Below are 22415 nucleotides of genomic sequence, written 5' to 3' on the forward strand. Positions count from 1 at the left end.
AGTGGTCACTGGATGAGAGAAAACAAGAGTGAACCTTAATTCACCTTCATACTCAGTTATTGAAATTAACTGAGTGTTACATGGCTGGAGTTCAGATAATGCTCCAGGTTTATGACTGGTTCTTCTACAATTTCCACACAAGTGTTCAAATTACATTTTAACATATCAGTGTATTTAATTTCTCTCTTACAAAATACAAATACAAAAATGCTTTCTACTTCTGTAATTTTGTAGATCACAATTACGTTCAGTATTCAGTCAGAGTTCCCGAAGAAACAGCAGAAACAGCAAATCAAACTTGAGCTTTTCAAAAGTGAAATCACTTATAAAAGCAAAGTGAAAAGAGGTGTAACCAACATCAATTTTTATAATCACAAAGAGCTGAAATACAGCAACAATTTTTTTATTTGTACATACTGAAGAGCAAAAAAGTAAAATTATATATATGCAACAAGCTAAATAGCAAAACAAACTCAAAACAGTTCTCTACTGCTCATGGATAAAACAACTTTTGCTTGAATTTTTTTAGTGCATTCCCTCTCCTTCACAAGAACCAATGCATCTTCCTGTTCTATGGCAAATTGAAAACAATCAAATCTTCCTTCAAATCAAGAACAGTTGTGAACTAGCAAATTAATACATATTTACCTGAGACAACTCTGAAACACAGGATATGATCAGTAATGATTACCACTAAGGTGCACAACCATTTTGTCATTTTTAAAGAGAAAGAACATTTATACAGAACTGGTTTTGCTACAAGAAAGTGAAACTGTCATCAGTAAAGCAACATGATAGGTGGAGACACTATGAGGATCACAAGCAGCTTACTCTTCTACTTTCTTCTCTTCAGTATTGAACTGTTCCCAACTTTCTGTAACATAAAAGAGGGAGGGTAAGGAAGAATAAATGGAAAAAATAATGATTAAAAATATTTCTTCTGTAACAGTCTATTTCATGCCAGTTTCTCTCAAATCTGTTGACTTACTTTGAAGTAGTCCTATGGTAAATACTGCAGGTGGATGCACTTCATCTAGGTCAAACAGCTTAAGCAAAACCACAAAGGTAAATATAGACTATGCGTGTATCCAGTTCTGATTAACCCTGAGATAAAAATAAATGAGCCAACGCTTGTATCCTTCTTTTATATTTTGAATTAGTTATTTAATCCTTTCTAGAGTAATTCTGTTGAATTCAATTGGTATCCACTAGCAACATGTTCAAATAAAATCTGCTTTACTGATACCTACTTGAAAGCATCACAAAAGTGATGAAAAAGTCACATCTGCAATGGTAAACAGAATTACCATTCATAAATTCCATGGAGGAAAGCAAAGTCAAAGCTAAAGGGGCTGTCCTTTACTATGTGCTGGCCTCAAGAAACAGAGCCATAGTGATGTTTGGAGGTGGGAAGAATCTGGGCAAGAGCAAATAGGCACATTGTGACTACTTATTTTTTGGTCACTCTGTGACATGCATCATTACTGTATCTGCATGCACTAGGTCATGAAATCATTTAACATTCTGCTCTTCACTCTTATGATTTTGAGATATATTATTATCTTTAACGTGGTACATGAGAGGGGAAAAGAAATAAATAAAAAATACAGAAGAAATGCATACTGCAGCTAAAGACTCCGATTTCTCACATCTCATGCCAGTATTTTAATCAGGAGACCATCAGGCAGAAATGCATCATTCATATGCAGACTTAATCATCTGTTTGGCACAGCTGCTTAGTGACTACACCATGGAGAGGAATGAAATCAGAGGGAAAAGTTGTGTCCTGCTTACAGAAGTGCTCAGAAATACGGAAAAGCATGAATGCACACATGTAACAGAGTACCACACCGGGTACAACTCTGATGAACCTGTGTAGGGAAAATAAAGACTAAGATCTGAAAGGAAATCTATAGTCACCATGTTCACAGGTGAAAAAAAACAACCAATCCAATATTGCTTTTGCAAAGCCTACAGCAAACAAAGCTATGACTTAATAAAACTGGTTTGTATCTCTGTCACTCTGCAGATTAAATCCAAGTATTAACCTTGGATGTCTTCAATGTATCAATGCATCAGATGAAATTACAAGCAAATATTAATGCAGAAAGTCATGCCAACATAGTGTACTCAAAGGGATCCAAACTTGAAAACTGAAATAACAAAAAAAAAACAACCCTCACATCATTTTAAACTGTATTTTCATTGTACCATCAAACACTAACACAGCTTAACTTTGTACAGCATCCTACATACAAGCTGTATCCAAAACACTTAGCAGACTTTAATATCACAATTGCAGAGTTAAGCAGCAGAAGAAGAAAAAAATTAAGTGCTGCAGGCAAGGAAGAAAACATAAGCTCTCAGATGGGACTTGAAACAAAAGGTAGTATCAAGGTAACTGTGTCTTGTGTTTTAAGTCTAGAAGAAATAAATGTCACAAAGCAGTATCACAACAATTCAGCTTACCTCAACAGCATCATGCATTTCTGCGCTGTCATACAATCATTTCAGCTTTTTCTGAATTAGGAAACTCTTTTTCTAGAGAGCTGTCATCACTGAGGTCACTGTAGCTGTCACTGTTAAAAGCAATACACAGGTCAGAAGGATCTAAACCAAATATTTTATTTCAAACCCTCCAACCCAAAAGATTCATATAACCAACACTTTCCTCAAATGCAGTCCATTTCCAGAAACCTACTTTAAGCTCATGCTCAATTTTGGTATTTAGAATGCCTTCCTCTACAGGAATGGGCTTAAGTTTGGAGTCTAAGACCTGATGAGAAAAAGTATTTTACCTGAGAAACAGTATGTGCAATTTCTTTTCGCTTGGCTCCTGTGCATTCATTCTACAGTTTGCTGGTGCTTTGTGCTTATGACCATGATTAACAACATGGAGAACAGCAAGTATTCAGAGCAAGACTAAAAGGAATTTCTCCTTTGTGATAAAGAAAATCATTGTTTGACCAAAGAAAAAGTTAAAAGACAACTTTATTCAGAATGCTTCTATTTATACTTAAATTACAATTCTTGCTCTTCCAATCAGAATATAAATAATTTTTATTGCTCCAAGCAATGTCCTGACAGCTTTTTTTTTTCTGAGGTTTTATCCCCTTCTGCTGTTTCATGAGAGAAATAGACTGGTTTTCACAGAACAAACTGCCATGCAAGTAAGTAATCGCTTTGTAAGTGGCCAGAACAAGGAAACAGTGAAGAACAGGAATCACAGCAGTGACTGAAAGAAAGAAGTGCCAACAATCCACAGTCAGCTGTGATGTCTACTGGGTCTCCAGGTTTATCTTAACTCTAAGTGCACCTCTTCAGAAGAGCCTCAAGCCTCAGCCTCTCCCTACTTCTACAATCTTTTTTCCAGATACTTGAATTTCCCAAGATCAGAAGCCAGCAAAGGGAGCCTGAGGAACTGACAAGTACCTTTGAGCAGCAGTAATTCTGGTCAGTATTGTGGTACTGCAGAGCACAGGGTATAGTTAAAACTGTATAGGTAGGGAATCTCAGACCTCATTTGTGTGGGTATACCCATGTCAGCCTCAGTATCAACTCTACCCCAGACATTGCACAGACACCTTCAGTCTTCAGCTAACAGGATATCAGTCACATCACTCTCCCCACCTCTGGGAATGATCTTCTACTGAGACATCAAGCACATAATCAGCCCATGACCCACCTCAACACAACACCATCAGCTGATCTACAGTAACTGCCTGCTGTGTAATGTTTCAAGAGGAACTATGTAACCCCACAGCTGGAAATCTTTGATCTAAACAGCAAAGTGGAACAGTGAACATACTGCACTTAGCTATACTAATGCTTGTTACTGGGCACTGATGAAGCCTGAATTTTGTAGCCTGAATTTCATGCTCTCTTCTTTAAAAAAAAAAAAAACAACAAAAAAAACAAAAACAAAAAACCCCAAAGATTAGGTAAAACCTAAAAGCCATTTTAATAGAGTGGGACAGCAGATATGGCACCAACAGTCATATCATTTAATTTCTACCTGACTGTTAGGGAAGCTTCCCACAGTTACATCACTGTACCATATTCTGCACAAGACAACATAGAAATTCCAACTGTTCTAACGTTAAGACTTTTCCTACAGCACTCTGCCCTTTCTTCACATGACATACATGTTGTTGATGCAGTTCTTACAAAGAGTGTGTTTTATAAGGCTAGAGAGAAATGCTCAACTTGATAATTTCACCAGCAGGCAGGCAATTACACAGTTCAAGTGAGGAAAGTGTTAACAGTATGATCAAGCATGCCAAATGTGCACAGACAAACACAACATCACCAACGTTGTACTTACTTCTTTCTGAAAGTACCCATGGAAACATGGAATAAAAATTCATTATTATTAAAACAGTTTTGCATTTTCACATCACAGCAAAAGAGAAAAAAATGTCCACAGAACAGAGGGTAGAACAGTGACTGCAGAGAGCTGCATCTTATTATACCTCTGGTTTTAACCCCAAAATCTTCACACAATTTGTTTTTTTTTTAATTGGTTTTGCTGCCCTGTGGCAGCCACAGCCTGAAAACATATGCCAGAACTCTGTACAGAATACGGTATGAGAGGCAGATGCTTAAGGAAAATTGCTCAAGGACCAATGAGGTGAGTGGACAACTTCCCAGCTTCACCTCCTAAAGACAGGTGCTGATCCCCACCCAGTGCTGTCATCACAGGTCCACCCCCACCAAATGCCACAGGTTTTAGAGGCATTTGCAAATAGAAGCAGTCACACAATGCTGGATGCTTCCATCATTTAATTGACTTAACCACCCCAACTTCTCAGGCCTGTTTCCAGTTTGATGAAACTGAGGGTCACTTGGGTAGCCACTAGTACAGAGGCTAAAACATTTACTCAGCCAAGGACAATTTTGTTACTGTTACCACACTGTCCAATTCAATACAAGATTTGACTCCACATCACAGAGAAAGGATCCTGTCATCACGCTTTGGACTTCTGCAGTAGCACCTCGTGGTCTCCCCTACTTTACAGCTGTCCTGTTGGATGTAAGCCAGTTTTCTCTCTAACAGGTAGGCCACAGTGGCAAGAAAGGTAGGGGAAATACCCAGGTAAGGATCAGCTCTTGAGCTTCAGACTCAGGTAACTGTCAGTCTCACAGTTTCAGCTGCTTGAATAGTATCTCTAAGTATCCCCAGAAGCTGTGGTTACCATATTAAGAACAATTTTGGCTCTGAGACAACCTGAACCTCTTCAAAAATTATGCTGCCAGTGGACTTCAAAGCAAACAGGAACTCATGAATCTTGGCATAGCTGCACTTGCATGTTACAGTTGCAAAGCAGTGCTGATGTCCAGTTTATAACATTTACTGTATGAGCTGTATTCAGCTGATGAGTCACCTGAAGAAAAACTCCGGATGGTACTAACCACAAATGAGTCATCATCTCTCTTTGGAATAAATAAAAAGTGAATCAAAAGTACCTCCTTCCAAATTACAGAGTTGCTACACGGATATTAAACTCAAAAACTAAATGGATATTTTGTGCTTACAGCTGGTATTATGTAACATTACTTAAATGCGCTGGCTATGAAAGTGGTGGTGGTGGGAAACCAAATAAGCCCAGCTTTTCCTTCATGACAGTCTTTTCCACACGGAGCCCTAAACTGACAAAAAAAAGAAAAATAGAGAAATAAAAAGTCTTACATTTCCTTCAGCAAGGTTTTACTCACTTTGTGTACAAATTACCTAGTCATTACCTTGGGCAGGAACCTGACACCCACTTCTTGTTTGTAACAATTCTTGTAACACTGGACTCCCAACACAAAGGAGCTAGTGAGCAGATCTAAGGTGTCCACAGCAGTTATTTTTTTTTTTTTTCTTTTTTTCATGGGCTCTGGAGTATAAAGATGTGGCCAAGAGAAAAACAAAACAAAACTCAGAGCATGCAGTGTCACTGCATCTAGTCAGTCACTTCAGTCTTCAAGATGAAGAATTCCGGTCACTTTGATCCTTACACCTAATCTACCTGTAGTTAATGGAAATACATCCACTGCAAAGTGAAGAATCACCAGAACCTATATGGCATTTCACTTTGCAGTTAACTACAACATGAAATATATACTAGTACTTAGCTGGCATTTCACTTTGCAGTGAACTGAAATATCCTCTGTTCAGAAATTACATTATGGGGTTTTGTTTTGTTGTGAAGTTCACTCATCCTCAGATCCCTGTATTCTCAACATGTAAGCAATAAAAAGAGCCTCCCCCTGCACAGGCTCCATTATTACCAAATTTATGCCCATTTCAGATCTCTCTGTTCTACTGACAGTACCATTACACATCTGCTATGCATCAGTCCAAACCATGGAAGGAGGCAAGGTATTTCCATATGGTATGGCAATATGGTATTTCCATACCATCCTATTGGTATGGTATGGAAAGCAGCCAATAGCTGGAGCTACATGGAATGAAGCTGGAATGCATCATGCCAGCAACTAATCTCAGCTGCAGAATCATGAGAATTAAGTCTCAAGATCAATTTTAAATCTATGTTTCTCAAACAGCTGCTCAAAAGTTCCTGCTTTCAATGTCTTTATTAAGAAACAGGCAAAATAGGTACTCCTTGAACATTCTGTTTGTTTTATCTGGGAATCCAGATCAATGTCCTTTAGAAATTAAGTATTTGACACAGTTTCAGAAAATAGTTTCATTCTTTTTCAACATATAATTGATAAAAAAGTCCTTTTCTAGAAATGTAAGCAATTTAAACAATTGTTATAGTAATGTTATTCTGTGCAAAGGCAAGAGCCAAGCTAAGTGCATTTCTTCCTCAATGCAAATTAAAGATAAACATAATTACATTTAGTATAGGCTGTGGCTGTTTAAAATAAATGCTGCGCTCACATAACTAGACCTGGGATAATAGTTTTATTAGGACCCAGCATTACAAAAATAACAACCAAGATGCCAGAATGGATCTGGGTTTTATAAAAACCCTCAGCTGAGTCTCTCGCATAGGGTTCAATTCATTCACCTTTAAACATCTTCATCTTCAGCTGCTTACAATCAATAGAGAGAAACAGGCACTTGTACAGTAGGTATAATGCTTCTGACCCATTTAAGCGTTATCTTGCGCTGACTCCTTTAAAGTGCATATTCACTTAGCGAGTACAGAAAGAGGCTGACTAGCTCAGAAGTGTCTTCACTGTAAACACCTAACATTAAAATGACAAAGTAACTGCCTTAACTAAGTTTGTACTGCTGTTGTTGAAAGGATTTCCTTTAAATCTTTTTCTGTAGTTTTCTGCAAGAGCCTTGAGGGTCCCAGCAGGTCTTAGCTGCCTTGACCATCCTCACTTAGGCCTCCACTGATGGGCTAGGGAGCCTTGGTTCCTAATCCTTGCCTGAGCTATGTTGTAGGCATGCCTGTACCCAACTCTGCAGTTCTGTATTCACTTCTTGACTGGACTTCCTGGATTGACCTCAGACCTATCTCATCACTTTGCACTTCTGCACTGGACTGTCTGTAGGATATGGTGACTGACACTGACGTCAGTTCACCTTCTTTCTTTGGCAACTGTGGTTCTGACTCCTGATGGTGAGGACACTATCCCTGCCAGTACACCTTCCACCCCAGTTCCTGGTTTGCCTTATCTTGTAGAGCAGCCCCTCTCTTACTGCTCTCTTAACAGTCTTCAAATCACAAGATATCCTTCACTTCCTCTGAAATGTCTACAATGGTAGAAATATGATACTGTGCCAGATGTGTTCTTGCTTGGGGACAATGTACAGGTGACATAAGAGATAGCCCTGCCTGTACCTTCTTTGTCCCTCATACACTAGAGAACATGTCTCACAGGCTGCTTCCTTTTCTGTTTATAGGTGCTTGCCCAAACCTCTCTACACAGCTGATTTAGGAGGCACTTGGACCATTTTAGTGCAGTAAGCACTACATGGGCAAATCTTCCCAAGTGTCTTTATGTACCACACCTCTGGACACTTTTGTTCCTTGCCTCTGAATGCAACTCAAAATCTTTTCTTAATCTTTTATTTAATTTAATCTTTCATTAATAACCTTCCCAGAACTTAACAGACTACTCTGTGATTAGATGGCATTGGATTGGTGCCTATTGGCACATTAGCATATTTATTACTGACATGCAAAAATTTCTTTTGGCAGTGGTCAGTTGCCCACACTTTCTCACCTAGAAACATTTCACACTTCCTGCATTTCCTCCCATCTACTGGACATTTGTGTTTAAATTAATTATCATTAGCTTACTATCCTCTTCCTCTACATAAACATCTGTTTTCATTATTTTCAGCACAGGTGTCTGAATTCCCTATATATTTTTATGTTATTTCTTTGTTCTGAATAGTGCTTTCAGCTCTTATTTAAATGACATTTGCAAATACCATTAATGCACTGCAGCCTACTCTTGCAGGCCATTAATAAAGACGTGTGTTAAGGTGAGAGAAGAAATAAAGCCTGCTGATGCTTAACTTGGGGGGGGGGGGGGGGAAACAGCAATATGGTTTTATTGTACAACAGAGGTTTTGCAATCCATATGACATTGTTCCCAAGGATAAACCAGGTTTTATTACTTTTTTTTAAATCAAACTGTAATACTCAGTACAAGCCAACATTACGTGTAGAGTTCCCCTCTTCGTTCACTACTTTTCTATTAAAAATTTTTGTCTTCTCTTAAAAGGCAGTGTATTTGTGGGTACTGTACATTTTCTGAGAGTCTCCTTTGGTTCTCCTCTGTTCTTTAAAATGGAATATGTAAACTGGCAGCCTCTCATCCTCCTCAGCTCCATATTAAATGGCGATTTCAGTATTTCCCTGGAAATATTTGGAAGTTCACAATTTAAAACCATTCACAAGGAAATGAAGTACATGGCTTTGCCTGATGGTTAGACACTCATGCCAGAAAGCACGAGAAGTTGAAACAACAAAGGCAACTCAGATGCCTAACTACCAATTCAGGTAACTAAGTAGTAACTCATCACTGAGTTACTCTGACCCTTTGCTCAGTTCTTGACTGTCTCTGTATACACCAAATCTTCTGGGAACTAAGTTTAACTGGGAGGATGCATTCCAATCTCAAAGTAGGTATGCTTGCTCCTATGTGTAAGCATTGTCTCAGACTGTCTACCAGACTAAGCCTCACAATTATTCATTTATTATTGTTCACTTTATTTATTCAGGGTATTCTCCTGGGAGGTGTGATGCATCTTTAAATTTGCAGTTTACTTCGCTTAGAAGCTAGGGCTTCTGTCCAGGTGTCAGATGTCCTAAAATTGCATTCTAATTATGGGGCTGTTAAATGTTCTGGGGTAATGCTTTCCTGTTAAGGACCTCATGCTAAAATATGTATTTGCTTTTGTCTCAGAACTCCATCATTAACTCTCTTTTTGGTATTTCTAATAGCTTAGTTTATGTAATCTGCTCAACTTGCTGGTCTCCACAAATTCTCTTTCAGGTAACATCTTGGCTCTAGTCAAGAGCATGACTACAATTCATGTAGGCAGTGCTGGATGAGGTGTGCAGAAAATCCCCTCTTCAGGCTTGTTTCAATCTTGCTATGACATGCCTTAGCTTTACAGCTCAATGAAATCACTAGAATTCTGGGATTTAAAGGTTTAAATTGGAAATCCTTTCCACTCAACAGGTGGATATGTTAAAACAAGTGGATGTGCTGCAATTACCACTGCGATTCCCTCCTGAACGTTCCTCCCTGCAAAATACTCCTCTATTACTCTCAAAATATTTTTCTATTCCAATGCTCTTTCTCAAGACAGAGTGGTTTGGTTGCCATGTAATTAGGTAAATGGCAAAATTTTTATTTTATATATAAAGTTTGAGAGTACTAAATTTTGTCTTTCCTAAATGTTTAAGTACTAGTTGGAGTTTATTGTATGAATGTGAAGAAAAAGACTGGTATATACTTTTTACTGATTAATTGAAATAAGCCTAACTGCAGCACATTCAGTAAGTGCTGAAACTTAAAGTCAGGGTTAGAAAATATACTTGGTATAATGCTAAGGGATTTAAATTTAAATTAGGACACATACAGGTCACCCATTTTAAAAAAGTAATTTTTCTTTATATCAGAGAGATTAATAGGTATACTTATGGGAAGAAGCAATAAGAGGAAGGATACTGGGACCTGGGCAACAAGATGAACTGTGAGGCAGAGAGTGCTCACATCAAGAAAAGACTGAAAACCACTGAGCTTGAAGACTCCCTCATGTCAAGCACCACAAAAATTTGAACTGTATAATGCACTGGCACAAATTTTAAAAGGTAGCTAATGACCACTAATACCAACAACAGGATATGCTAATAGGAGTGTATCAACCAAGCTGTAGTTTCCAGATTGTTAAGAAATTCTGTATGTATATACACCACTGCACAATTGGCCATGGTGCACAAAGAAGCGCATTTATGAAAGGCAACTGACAGCCATAAGGATCAGAGTACCAAAATAGATAGATCTGACCTGGCTTGGCCAGAACAAAATTTCTATTTCTCACTTAAGAAAAGGACCTAATAGAAAGGAAGCTCAGAAAAACCCAAAAAATACAAAAAAAAAAAATGACACCCCCACAAAACTAATAAGTTTGGAGCCTTGTGTAGAGGAAAAGGCAGTAAGTCAGCACTGCATCCGTTCTGTCTTATTAAGTCCTTGTGATTTTCTTTTTTAATTTTTTTCTTTTTTGTAACTGTACCCTAGACTTCCCTCTGACCTCTTTATTATTCTTGTTGTAATGAAATTATAACTGTTATTGATATCACTGAAATAAACAAGAATGAGTTAACACTGGCTAAAAACTATTGCTACATTCAATAAACCAAAAACTCTTGTGTCCAAGGGAACTGGGACAAATAATTTTAGTTTGGCTGCACCATTCAGCTTTGATCTAGATCCAAACCCTTCTATAAGTCTAACAGTATTCCAACCACTTTGTTTCAGGCCTGTCTCTGCTAGATAGTATTAATTATTTAGCTACTGAAAAATAAAATCAGTGTTTTCTTTTTTCGGTACTACCATCATTCAAATACAACTAGATAAGAATTTCATTTCATTACTTGATCCTCTGACAAATACCTTTCCTTGTGAAACTACTGTTAGGGAAAGTTAACACAGGAGGACACTAATTTCACATGACTTGTTAAAGGTTTTTTTGCTTCTTTCTGGTTACAATGTATGGATCCGTGTTTAGCCCTAATAGCCTCTGAAAACAAGGAAGTCAGGAACTGTGCTTACTGCTTACAGTCACTTTTTCACCAGGGTTTACGTCAGGCATGCACAGGAATAAGTAAATCAACACATTAAGAACTCCTCTTCCTTTCACAGACTCCTGAATTGAAGGATGGGGTAGTCCCTCCAAAAAACGTGACTTCAAACCTCAGGTAAGTAAGTAAGAAAGATTACCTTGGAGACAATTTACATCCACGTTGCAGGTATGCACTGAGTGTCCCAGTTGCTGCTAGCAACAGTCCAAGGTATGGAGGCGAAGGTTTCATAGGTCTTGAGGAAAACTCTGGGTGGAACTGAACTCCTACAAAATATGGGTGATCTACAAGACAGATGTCAAAAAAAATTCTAAGATGTAGGAAGAAGATAGTAAAACAACTGTTATTGAAGATTTCACACAATTCAAGAAGTCAGATCAGCATGTGTGAATTTAAGGGTGAGGCAGCAGGATACCTTTACTTTTTCCACAAAAAGCAACTGACAACAGAGGCAGAAGATTAGTAAGATAAATTAAGGAAAAAGCATGCTGTGATTCGACCCTAACATGCACAATGATGTCATTAAAAGCTTAATAACAAACCTGTACTGACATGGGGGGGAGGGGGGAGGGAGGGAGAAGCACCCACAAAGTCTCCATTTATCATGTTATTTTCACAGTAGTTTGGTTTCCAATATATATTTATGCACGTATATTCAAAACATGCATCCATATATATGAGGGAAAAAACCCAAAACAGTTCCTAAAGGACCAAGCACCACCATATAGCCACTGTTTACACACTAAGAGATGGACACGAAAGGAACATACAGAGAAAACTGTGGGAAACAAGCTTCAAATAATTAGGCCTGGAATCCATCTTCTGGGACATTAAGTCCAGTCTCCTGTTATTAAATGCAGTTACATCATGTAGTCTCAAGCACACAGGGTCAAGGTTCTGCCATAACACCCCCTAGGTTTTTTTGCTCCTACTAGAAAACTCTTATAATACTCTTTCCTTTTGCTTTGAAACCTTTTCCTAATTCACGGGGCATCTTTGTTACTGCCAATTTATACATACTGCCATTAATTCTTATGGCACTGCTCTTTCCTGCTGCTTGGCCTGTGTGATTAAGGATGACTATCACTATCATTCAACTCTGCCTGCTAAGATAAACAAGCCATGCTGCTTCATCTCTCTTAAACATTCAGCGCTCTGTTTACAAATCAAATAAATTCTTTTAACTACTGCTTCTGCTTTCCTTTTGTCTTCTTCAAAAGGGAAGGAAAGAAAAATGTTTTCGCTGTCTTCCATGATGTGCACCTGCTCCATCTCTGAATATTGTTTTAAAGGAAATAACATTAATCACTTCTAGTGCCAGGACACTGAATGAAATCAACCACAGATCTCTTCTGGTTCAACAATTTCCAAAATAATCCCATTCAAGGAATTTCTGCGCATTACATAATAAATGATAAGAAAAAAAGCTTTGCTTTTCTTCCATGAAGATAATATGATCTAGTATACTGCTCTCTGCTGCTATGCCTTATAGAGAACCTGGATCCTAAATTTCTCTCATAACTTCTATCTACCATGCAGTTTAGCTCTTTAAAGGTGCAAAACAAGACAATGACAAAGCACCAAATATTTCCTGTGGGAATATTTTGCTTAAAAGCTTTGCCTAAGCTATCTTGTGTACTGTTATTTCTGTGTTTCTGCTCCAACCCACACTCCTCCACACGATCATTGTCTTTTTTTAGTAATCAGAGTCTCCTTGCAGCCCTTTGTGAAATAATTCCAGGTTTTACTGCTGCTTTTATTCTTTTCACAGTAACATGAAATTTAAAAATTCTGCCTGATTTATTTCACGATGCTTTCTATGGAAATTCTTTCAGACACGGCAGGCAAAATAGCTCCCAACACCAGCATGCATAACAAAGGTAATATATAACAGGAACATAGTAAGCAAAACCCACCATGACGATTAGTATTTTATGAATTCACATGTATCCTTTGCTCTCAGATTACTCCCTGTGGGGCAGTTGTTTGACATTATTTGTAAGTGACTATTCAAACCCTGGTTCAAAATTATAGTGCTGTTCTTCAACATACCATGGAGTACATAAAATGAATCTTCAGGAGCATCATGTCACAAATAGCACTCCATGGGATGATAATGTATTCTTATGATAAATTCATGCTTCCGTGCATGGAATTTATCTTAACAAATGGCAATTAGAGGACATGTAAGAAAACAAAAAAAACTTGTACCTTCATCTTCAGCTGGCTGATAGTCATTTAGCCAACAGTGACTTAAAAGCAAGGAGTTGACCAAAGAATCAAGCAAAATTAAAGGGACTGTTTCTAAGAGCTACCCTGTGTTGCATACACCAAACATATGCAGTCTAGTTCCTTTTTATTTCAGAACTTCTTAGAAAAGAAATCAGCTCTTCCTTGGTAAAGCAGCCTGAATCTATGAGATTTCCACAGTATCAAACCTTCATCTGAATCAGCTCTGTGAAAGAAAGGAACTTGCTTTTTATTTGATTTTCATACTTTTTTTCTATAATTCTAATCAGAGGGTAACTGAGAGACAAATTAATTGGAAGACATCTTGAGAGGTCTCTATCTTCACCTTCTGCTCAAAGCAGAAGGTGAGAAGGTTGCTGATGGCTTTTTCTAGTAAAGTTTTGAAGGTTACTACCAGCAAGGATGGAGATTTCACATCCTCTCTAAGTAATTTATTCCAGCAATGGTTTATACTTTGGCTGTACTGCATGTATACATACTTCACATACTGAAGTAAACCGAACATATATTAGTTACTGGGACGTAAGTAAGAATATTAGAGGGTGTTTATGGAGCAGGCCAATGTCATTGTGAAGATGGTTTTTATCTTTGAAATGCCAAGGTGACCATGAAGGTCTCTGATGACTGGAAAAAGGCAGTCACCATGCTCTTCTTCAAGACAAAAAGGAAGATATAAGGAACTACAGGACAGTCAACCTAACCTCTGCTTATGGCAAGATTATGAAACAAACCCTCTTCTAAGGCATTTCCAGACACATGAAGGACACGAAGACAACCAGGCACAACAACCTTGGGAACAATCAGTCTTTGGATTAAGGGAGAGCAGTAGCCTCCCTTAATCCCAACTTCACAATGCAAGGATTTTGATATGGTTTCCTAGCATTCCATCTGGGAGCTGTGGACTACGGGTAGACTACAAAGCGTGTTAAAAAATGGCTGGACTATTGGGTTCAAAGTCTAGTGGTGAGTGGTTTGAAATCCAACAAACAGCATACTTGGAGATACTCAAAATTTGACTGATGCAGCTCTCAACAACCTGATCCCTATTTGAAGGCAGCCCTGTGTTGAAGCAGAGGGCTAGACTGACTGTAACTGACCTACATCACTCTATGATTCTACTCAGCCAAATCCCAATGAGCTAGAATTAGGACCTTTTGGAAAAGGAGCATGTCTCTCCCTGATAATCAAATACATGCACAATCCTTGACAAGAGTAAGATGCCTCCTAACACCCTCTGAATCTTCACACACTGCAACACACAGGTGGAGTCAGCAGCATTTCCCAACATGATCTTGGCTGTTATAACAGATAAATATTATTCCTATATGCATTTAAGAACTGAAAAACTGATAGTTTACATGGTTTTAATAGACTTAGAAAGTACTACAGACAAGTACGACACTCACTCTCCAGTTCAATAATTTCCATCCTGTTCCCCTCTGTATCATGGCCAACAAATTTCAAACCTTTCTCTTCAAAGCAGTGAGTCAACTCTGGGTTCACCTGAAATATTCAAAGTAATAATAATTGTAATTCTATTTATTTCTGGATTTATCAAACAGTAGAGGTTATTTGTAATGTTTTCAGTATGCATACAAGAATAAAAAGGATTGAGAAAAAGAGTTGGGAACTTTTGCTTTCTTGTTCTAACAACTCTCAGGCATAAAACTGTAAAAGCGGGCATGCTTATTTAGTAAGAGGTGAATTAGTAATTTTAAAACTTACTACATAATATTAAAAAAAATTAAACCCAGGGTCTCTTCTGCTTGCTGTCCTTTTGATTCTGAGCAGCTTGCATTTCTCATTTTTTAAATGGCCCACCGCAGTAGGCATAAAAGCTGACCTCCTTTTTGAACACTGCATTTCAGTGCTTATGACACAAGCTGTGGTTCAGCTCCTCCTTCAAACTGAAGAATTCTGCAGTGAGCTGTTTCATTTCCTTGGTGATGTTCTAACCACTCAGTTACTATTCAAACTCTGAGCACCTTTACCATGATCACATTCTCCTCCGAGCTTTTTAAGGAAACTTAACATGGTCTGAATCAGTTTATAGCATGCATACATCTCATAGCTCAGGCCCCTCTGTAGATACTGGTGGAGTCAGGTCCCTTCTGAACTATCTCAGAAGTAACTCCAGGAGTCCAGCTCTCACTTATTTCCTTGAATGACAGTACCCTGAATACACAGAGATGCTCTCAAACAGAGGAGTGGACCTACACAAAAGGCATACAGAGTTGGATGGTAGGAAGCAAGTGATCTGTATTAGCCTCCAAGTTGTAAATACCTGAAGTCCACCTACATTTGATGCCTGAAGTCTACCCATGTATGAAAGAATGTGCACTACCTGGACATAATCTAAGCTGTTAAATAAGCCAGATCAGCCAAGGATCAACACATTTAAGGATTATAAGCCTTTAGCTTTCAAATACTTCACAGAAAGTCAAATAATCCCTGACATCAGGGATTATCCCTCTCCAATACCATTTTGCTAAGACACTGCAACTTCTCTACCACAAAACCAGTACACAGCCTCTCTACAGATCACTTGTAAGAACACCTCTGCAATACTGTTCCTAGTTTCAGACCCCTGGGTGCAAGAAAGATTGACAAAATGTTGCAAGTCCTTAGGAGACCCAACCAGGATGATTAGGGGGCTGGACCACATGCAGCATAGGAGGAGAGACTGGATGAGCTGGATTTGTTCAGCCTGGAGAAGGCAGAGACTGGATCTTGTTGCTGACTTCAACTATTTAATGTAATGGTATAAAGAAGACTGAACCAGACTATTCTGAGAGATGCACAGCGCAAGACCGAGAAATAAAAAGCAAACTGCCAAAGGAAATGTCCTATTAGATATAAAGGAAAAAAGGGATCATAATGAAGTGGTTAAGCATTGGAACAGATTGTCAAAAGATCAACATTCTCATCTTCAGAGAGATTCAAACTAGATGTAGCAAAATCCTAAGCAGCCTGATCTAATTTTGAAGCTGGCTCAGCTCAAAACAGGAAGCTGGACCAGAAGACTGAAGAGGCTCCTTCTGATCTAAATTATACTATCTATTACTAAATTTTGGGTTATGCTTCTACATTAGCTTTAAGGAGAATCATGCCTACCAAGACAAAAGTAATTTGCTTGAGCTTTAACTTCTGAGTACAACCTACACTAGCAGTGCTTACCTCATATCGATGCCTGTGCCGCTCCTCCACAAACATTTCATCACCATAAAGTTTCCCTGAATATACAACAAAAGAGAAATTAATGCTAATGGGTTGCTTTAATAGTTATTACAACACTTTGATGTAATTTAAAAATGTCAAATTTAGAACATAACAGGACATTCCAAGATTATGCTTTTCTGAGTGACAACTGGTTTCTTTTAATTTATGTTACCCAAGTTTATTCAGGATTCACATTCAACATTCCTTAACCAGAAATAGCTTAGGTAGAGTAGAGTCTAAAGGTCACACTTAAACTAATTTAAATTGTAAAGCCTAAAATAAAGTAAGTTTGAATGAACAAGCAACATAAAATCCCTTCAGGGTTTTACAACAGTCGTACACAATAGGTGCAGCAAAAGAAGCCTTTTAGTAGCATCTGTTCCATTTTAATCGATTATGCATGGCAGCTGGCATAATACCTCCAATGGCAGAGAATATTGTTTTCCTCTCTTTTCCTGATCTCATTACCCAAAGGACTCTTGCAGTTCACTGAGCCTAATCTGGAACACTCTACATTCCAGAGAAACAAGGAGTAAGTTAGAAGCATGCAGTAAACCAGAATTTAATCATCTCTCTCACTTACAGCCATGGCTCAAACTTTGCTCTCAATTTATCTTAGTGTCATTAGGACTACTATCTCACTTAATGGTTGGTACAGGAACTAGACTGCCAAGATCTCAAAAAATTGTGGAGTGACAGTACTGTAATTTTACAAAAATGCAAATATGCATTAATTTTAAGGAACTGCCTTTTCAAACTTTCCATTCAAGTTGTAAAATATCAAAACCAGGAATAAGATTTCCTGAGTAAATTACCAGAGCTTTCTATGAGTCTTTCATAAAGTGAGGACTGTGGCAGTGAGGCCAGGTGACATTTAAAGCTGAGGTATACTGGCAACTCTAGAGAATGACAAGCGATATTTAGGTCTGTCAAGAGCATAATGCATAGGAGACTGGGGTACCAAAAAGCTTCAGGGGTAGAACAAGCAGTCCTGGTTCACACATCCTATCAACTCATAAAGAAATAAATGTTCTGATCTTCTCCAAAAAATAAGGAATTAAACTATCTGCTTTCCAGTTTATCTCAACAGATTCCTCACTGTTTATTTAAAGTGTTGGACCCTAACTGATTTTTTCACTGGGACTTCTATGTCTCTCATTTCCTTCTTTACATTCCAATCCTGGGTAAACGTATATAGGAACAGGACCAGAATGAATGAGCTCAGGAAAGCTGTCACCCAAATGCTTGCTTGAGGTTGTAGTACTGTAACAAAATGTGCTTTGGCATTTTTGCTTTGCTATGTTACAGAGTTCCTACCCAAAAGGCAAGTCATAAGAGCAGAAATGTAACTTACTTAAAACAGAATTTTGTGTTTTGAAAACAGTCTTTCTCTTCCCTAGCCTCATTGTTCCACCCATATCTCCAGGACTGTGTTCTGGCATGTCAATAACCTGTAGAGAAAAACTGTATAAACACTGTTTCATCCAACACAGAAAAAAAAAAAAAGAAAGCAATAACTGCATAACAGGTTGCAGAGATTTATAAATGACAACATTATTAATTTTTCCTCCAAGCATTCCTAATTATGACTACTCTTTGGTTTCCCTAAAGCCTTGTTCTAAGTACTGGGAGTGTAATAGACTGAGAGTATTAGCTAACTGGTGTGAAACTTTTTAATGCAATGTTATAACCAACAAAAATAATTTATTATTAATTCCTTAATTTAATTTTTGGGCTAGAAACAAAAACCCAGATACCAAAACATGAGCAATAGGATAATTCTACCAAAAGCTATTCTCTGTTTCTATAACAGTACATATGTTTTTTAAAACTGATAACTTCGTAGATGAAAAAACCCTCCAAGTAATAAAGACAGCATCTCTGAAAAAGCAAGTCCCTGAACCACACAGTGATAGAGGCTGAAAGATTATCCTGGGTAAATATTTCTGTACACCAGTCCCTTTCCTATACTGTTCTTTATACAGAATGTTCCTTCTTACGCTAAGAAACGGAAACAGCTGTTGTATGAAGACAGCAAAAGTCCTCTTTTTTGGAGACTGGGGAGGAGTGAAAAGGCACGGAACAGGAGTGGAAAGAAGGCACTTGAAACAAGACTATAATCTAATGTTGTAAAAGCAGAGTAATAAAAGATGTGACTCCAACATTTCATAAGTCACTAATTTATCACTGGCAGAAAATGGAAAAACATTCTCCCTTAGTTTCCCCTTTACTAAAGGGTTTCTCAGATTGCCTCAGAATACACAAAATACTTTGCCTTGTATGCGGAATATGCTATTTAACATAAAATGTGAAGAAAATATACAAATACTGGGTTTGAGGACTGAAATGGATGAGTCAAATGGATGCTATGTGGGTCAAGTGGAATCCAGAATGGTGGGATTCAGAGGATGTGAGAAACTACGGTTTAGTGAAAGGAGCATGTTTAGTTTTGCTTAGTTTGAAAAATCCTGCTGGGCCTCACAATCATGTGAGAAGGCAGACTTAAAGGAAGTCTGCCTCAGAGAAGTAAACCAGTTTAAAAGTGTAAAGCACATAGGCAGAAACTATGACCAATGTATTCACACACAGACAGCCAGTGAGGAATGTAACTGACAAAGATTCTTAAAATATAAATATTCATACATATGGGTAATACGGAATTGGATTTTTATCAACCTCAGTTTGCCCTCTGGGAGTAATGAAAACAATTTCTGATGATACACCTCATAAAGTGAAGTTATTCAATTTAGAAGGGATGGTGGAAAGTGCGTGGCCTTTGGTCTTGTGCCAATGCGTTTCAGCTGTGCAATTATCTCTGTATAACCTTATACCTTCAAACTGTTATTTATAAGCTATATACTCATTACAAAATGTCACAAACAGGAGTTGTGATCAAACTAGTGGGATATTACAAATACCTTAACTACCTCTCAAATCATGAAGGTGAGGACTATACAGAAAAAAAAATAAAATATTCACTGAAACCTTATTACTTCAAAAATATGAAATTGTCTGCTTTCTACTTTATTTCCATCCATTTGCTCTCCCTTTTTCCCTGAAGTAGTGGCCACAAAACAACACAGGACATCAGAAGCGGTTAAAATGTATACAGTATACTGTGTGTATGTGTCAAACACGGATCCTCTGAAACCAAACACAATTTTTCTGTGAGGTGTTATTTACTTGCCTACACCACAGATAACCTTAAAAGTTATGCTCCTGACTCTTGTAAGATGGACATAAAGTAGTAACAAGCAGCTATCAAGTACTTCCAAGTATCTGCTTCTCTTGCAATTACAAAAATTTCACTTTAACAGCTGTTTAATAAATATTTGCAGTTGACAGGTTTTGTTTGTTTGTGTTTGCTTAAGTTTGGAGGCTAAAGTCAAGACTAGACACCCCTTCATCCTCAAAAGTGTATCAAGCACCTAAATACTGTCCCTTTAGATTTTTCTCACCTTTAGATTTTAATTCCTCACCTTTAGATTTTTCTTCCTAAAAATCTGGGGCAGGATGTTTTGGTCAAATTTTGCTAACTGCAGCATGGTAATACCCAGGTGTTTGAGGTGTCATCCTCCATACCCCCCCCCCCCCCCCCCCCAAAAAAAAAAATTTTACTATTTTCACCTTTCAGAATTTGCTGTACTAAGATATTCTCTCTATCAAAACTTTGAGCACAATGCCACAAATAAAAGGAAGCATAGGGATACAATAGGTGGGATGGTAACTTCCGGAAAGACATAGCTCAGCTCTTAAACACCTGGCTCCAAATGAAGCGGACCTGTCTATGCAGTGCATAGCAGATTTCACTAATTTATTGTGCTTAAATGTGTCCTCTAGGAAGACTCAAAATCATCAGTTAGCAAATACATGGTCTCCAGTTCAGTTAAACAGAGCATATCAGTTCAAAAATGTAATGGCCACACTCTCAGCTCTTCCTTCTTTCAGCAGGCAAAGAACAAACACTGATCCTCACGAGTCCCACTAAAGCTCTAGACTGGAATCCTGGAATCTAGACTGGAACCTGGAATGAAGCCACACTGTGAATGCACAGCTTCATCTGCTCTCCTGAGGGCTTCTGCCACCCTCTCTCAGGACCCAACATGGGGCTGCAAGCCCAACAAACATTTCACTGGAGAAATGGACTCTCAGGGAAGAGTCACGGAATTTTCCCCAACTAATCTTTGTCTTCAAAAAGGCCCATTTCTGTGACTCAACAGTTACATTAGTGTGGTCAGGAGCACATATTCGAAAGATAATCTAATCCTTAAAACCTTCCCTGACATCTGCTGAGTCTTAACTGAGATGTCTTTTAAGAAACATCACGATACAACTGTTCAACCTTATTCCTACCAGTGGCAGATTTTCTACCAATATGACAGCAATATTGAGTTTTGATATCAAGCAGCTTACTGCATGTGTTCATATTTTGCTTTTAATATGTTCATTATAAACCAGCTCTCCATCTTCCCCAAGATTTTTATGTTTAGGATAGTAAGAAAATAGACACTTCAAATATTTTTTCAGTCAGGTGAGGAAAGGAGCTACTTATGAGTAATACCTCCAAGTTATTCTGACTCTGGATCTTCCTTTTTGATATGCTCTGTGACTCTGATCAACTTTAGCAACTATCAGAGCACATCCCTCAGTATTTATATATTAAATGAGTTTCTCTGTAACAAAGTTTGCGCAAGAAGCTTTTGAAAGCAAAGTGACAACACTGCCCTACACCCCAAGGACAGTAATAAGCATCAGAAAAGCAACTCATTATGGAAAATTATGGAAAATTTTGCCATATTTATCAGAATTCAGCTGATCAGATAAAAGACGAACCTTCAAGTGGTGGTTATTTTGAACAACTGTGCAACTGAATAGATTCTTCAAAGAGCTTATGCTTCCTGCCACAGAATAAACCAGCTCTCACTATGCAATAGTTCTTTGAAAGACTGGAGAACAGCATAGAACAAGAGGTACCACAAGCAACAAAAAGGCATCAGCAGTGAGGATGCAAAAAGAGATATAGCATTTGTTACCCAAATCTCTGAGAACTGCCAGCACTACAGGGGTTTTACAGAGACCACATACTACACTTAGCAGACAGTCAGCATGAAATAAATAATCACTCTGACATCACACAAAACACATCCTAGATATAAAACAGCCTGATCAGTATTAAATCATTCTACTGATGAAACCTACTGCTTGAGTTGTTTCATTGTTGTCAGGACACACATAAAAATTAATGAGAAAACCTCTCAAGCCCAGGCACTCAATACGGAGCAACCAAGGCCCTGAAAATTATTCAAGACCAGGTTGGACGAGGCGTTGGGTGATATGATTTAGCATAAGGTGTCCCTGCCATGGCAGGGGGGCTGGAACTAGATGATCTTAAGGTCCTTTGCAACCCTAATTATTCTATGATTCTAAATACACCACCTACCATTTTAGTAATCACCCCCGGACCATTAAATTTTGTCTTTGCTTTGCCTCACAGGCTGCAATGCATTTTGAAAAACACATCTACTATGGATTCCGGGGCTGGCAGGGGGATGTTAGGCGTGTCTGTTTGGGTTTTGGCTGAGAAGGATGGGTGAGGAAAGGCAGGGAGGGAGAGGAACGTTATTTATTTGAACAAGTCATTGGGAAGTGAGGTTTGGA

The 22415-nt window shown here is 38.2% G+C and overlaps 1 protein-coding gene across 5 annotated transcripts in view; it reads right to left on the minus strand.

Moving 5' to 3' along the window:
- Positions 1 to 349: 349 nt before the first annotated feature.
- Positions 350 to 22415, minus strand: part of CTPS2 (CTP synthase 2) — a 66838-nt gene continuing 44772 nt past the window's right edge. For 4 of the 5 annotated variants that reach the window (XM_057419536.1, XM_057419535.1, XM_057419534.1 and 1 more), the window contains exons 14-19: positions 18112 to 18208; positions 16716 to 16771; positions 14945 to 15041; positions 11428 to 11572; positions 2470 to 2579; positions 350 to 874 (exon numbers count right to left, since the gene is read on the minus strand). In XM_057419536.1, coding sequence (XP_057275519.1) covers positions 2498 to 2579; positions 11428 to 11572; positions 14945 to 15041; positions 16716 to 16771; positions 18112 to 18208 — 477 coding nt within the window. In that variant the 3' untranslated portion in view covers positions 350 to 874; positions 2470 to 2497. Of the gene's footprint in view, positions 875 to 2469; positions 2580 to 11427; positions 11573 to 14944; positions 15042 to 16715; positions 16772 to 17133; positions 17268 to 18111; positions 18209 to 22415 lie in introns of those variants that run through there. The other variant, XM_057419538.1, reaches the window with a different exon arrangement.

This window comes from Pezoporus wallicus, unplaced genomic scaffold, assembly GCF_028554395.1.
Source record: "Pezoporus wallicus isolate ANWC-B61680 ecotype Strahan unplaced genomic scaffold, APGP_CSIRO_Pwel_v1 contig_5767, whole genome shotgun sequence".
NCBI classification, from domain to species: Eukaryota; Metazoa; Chordata; class Aves; order Psittaciformes; family Psittacidae; genus Pezoporus; species Pezoporus wallicus.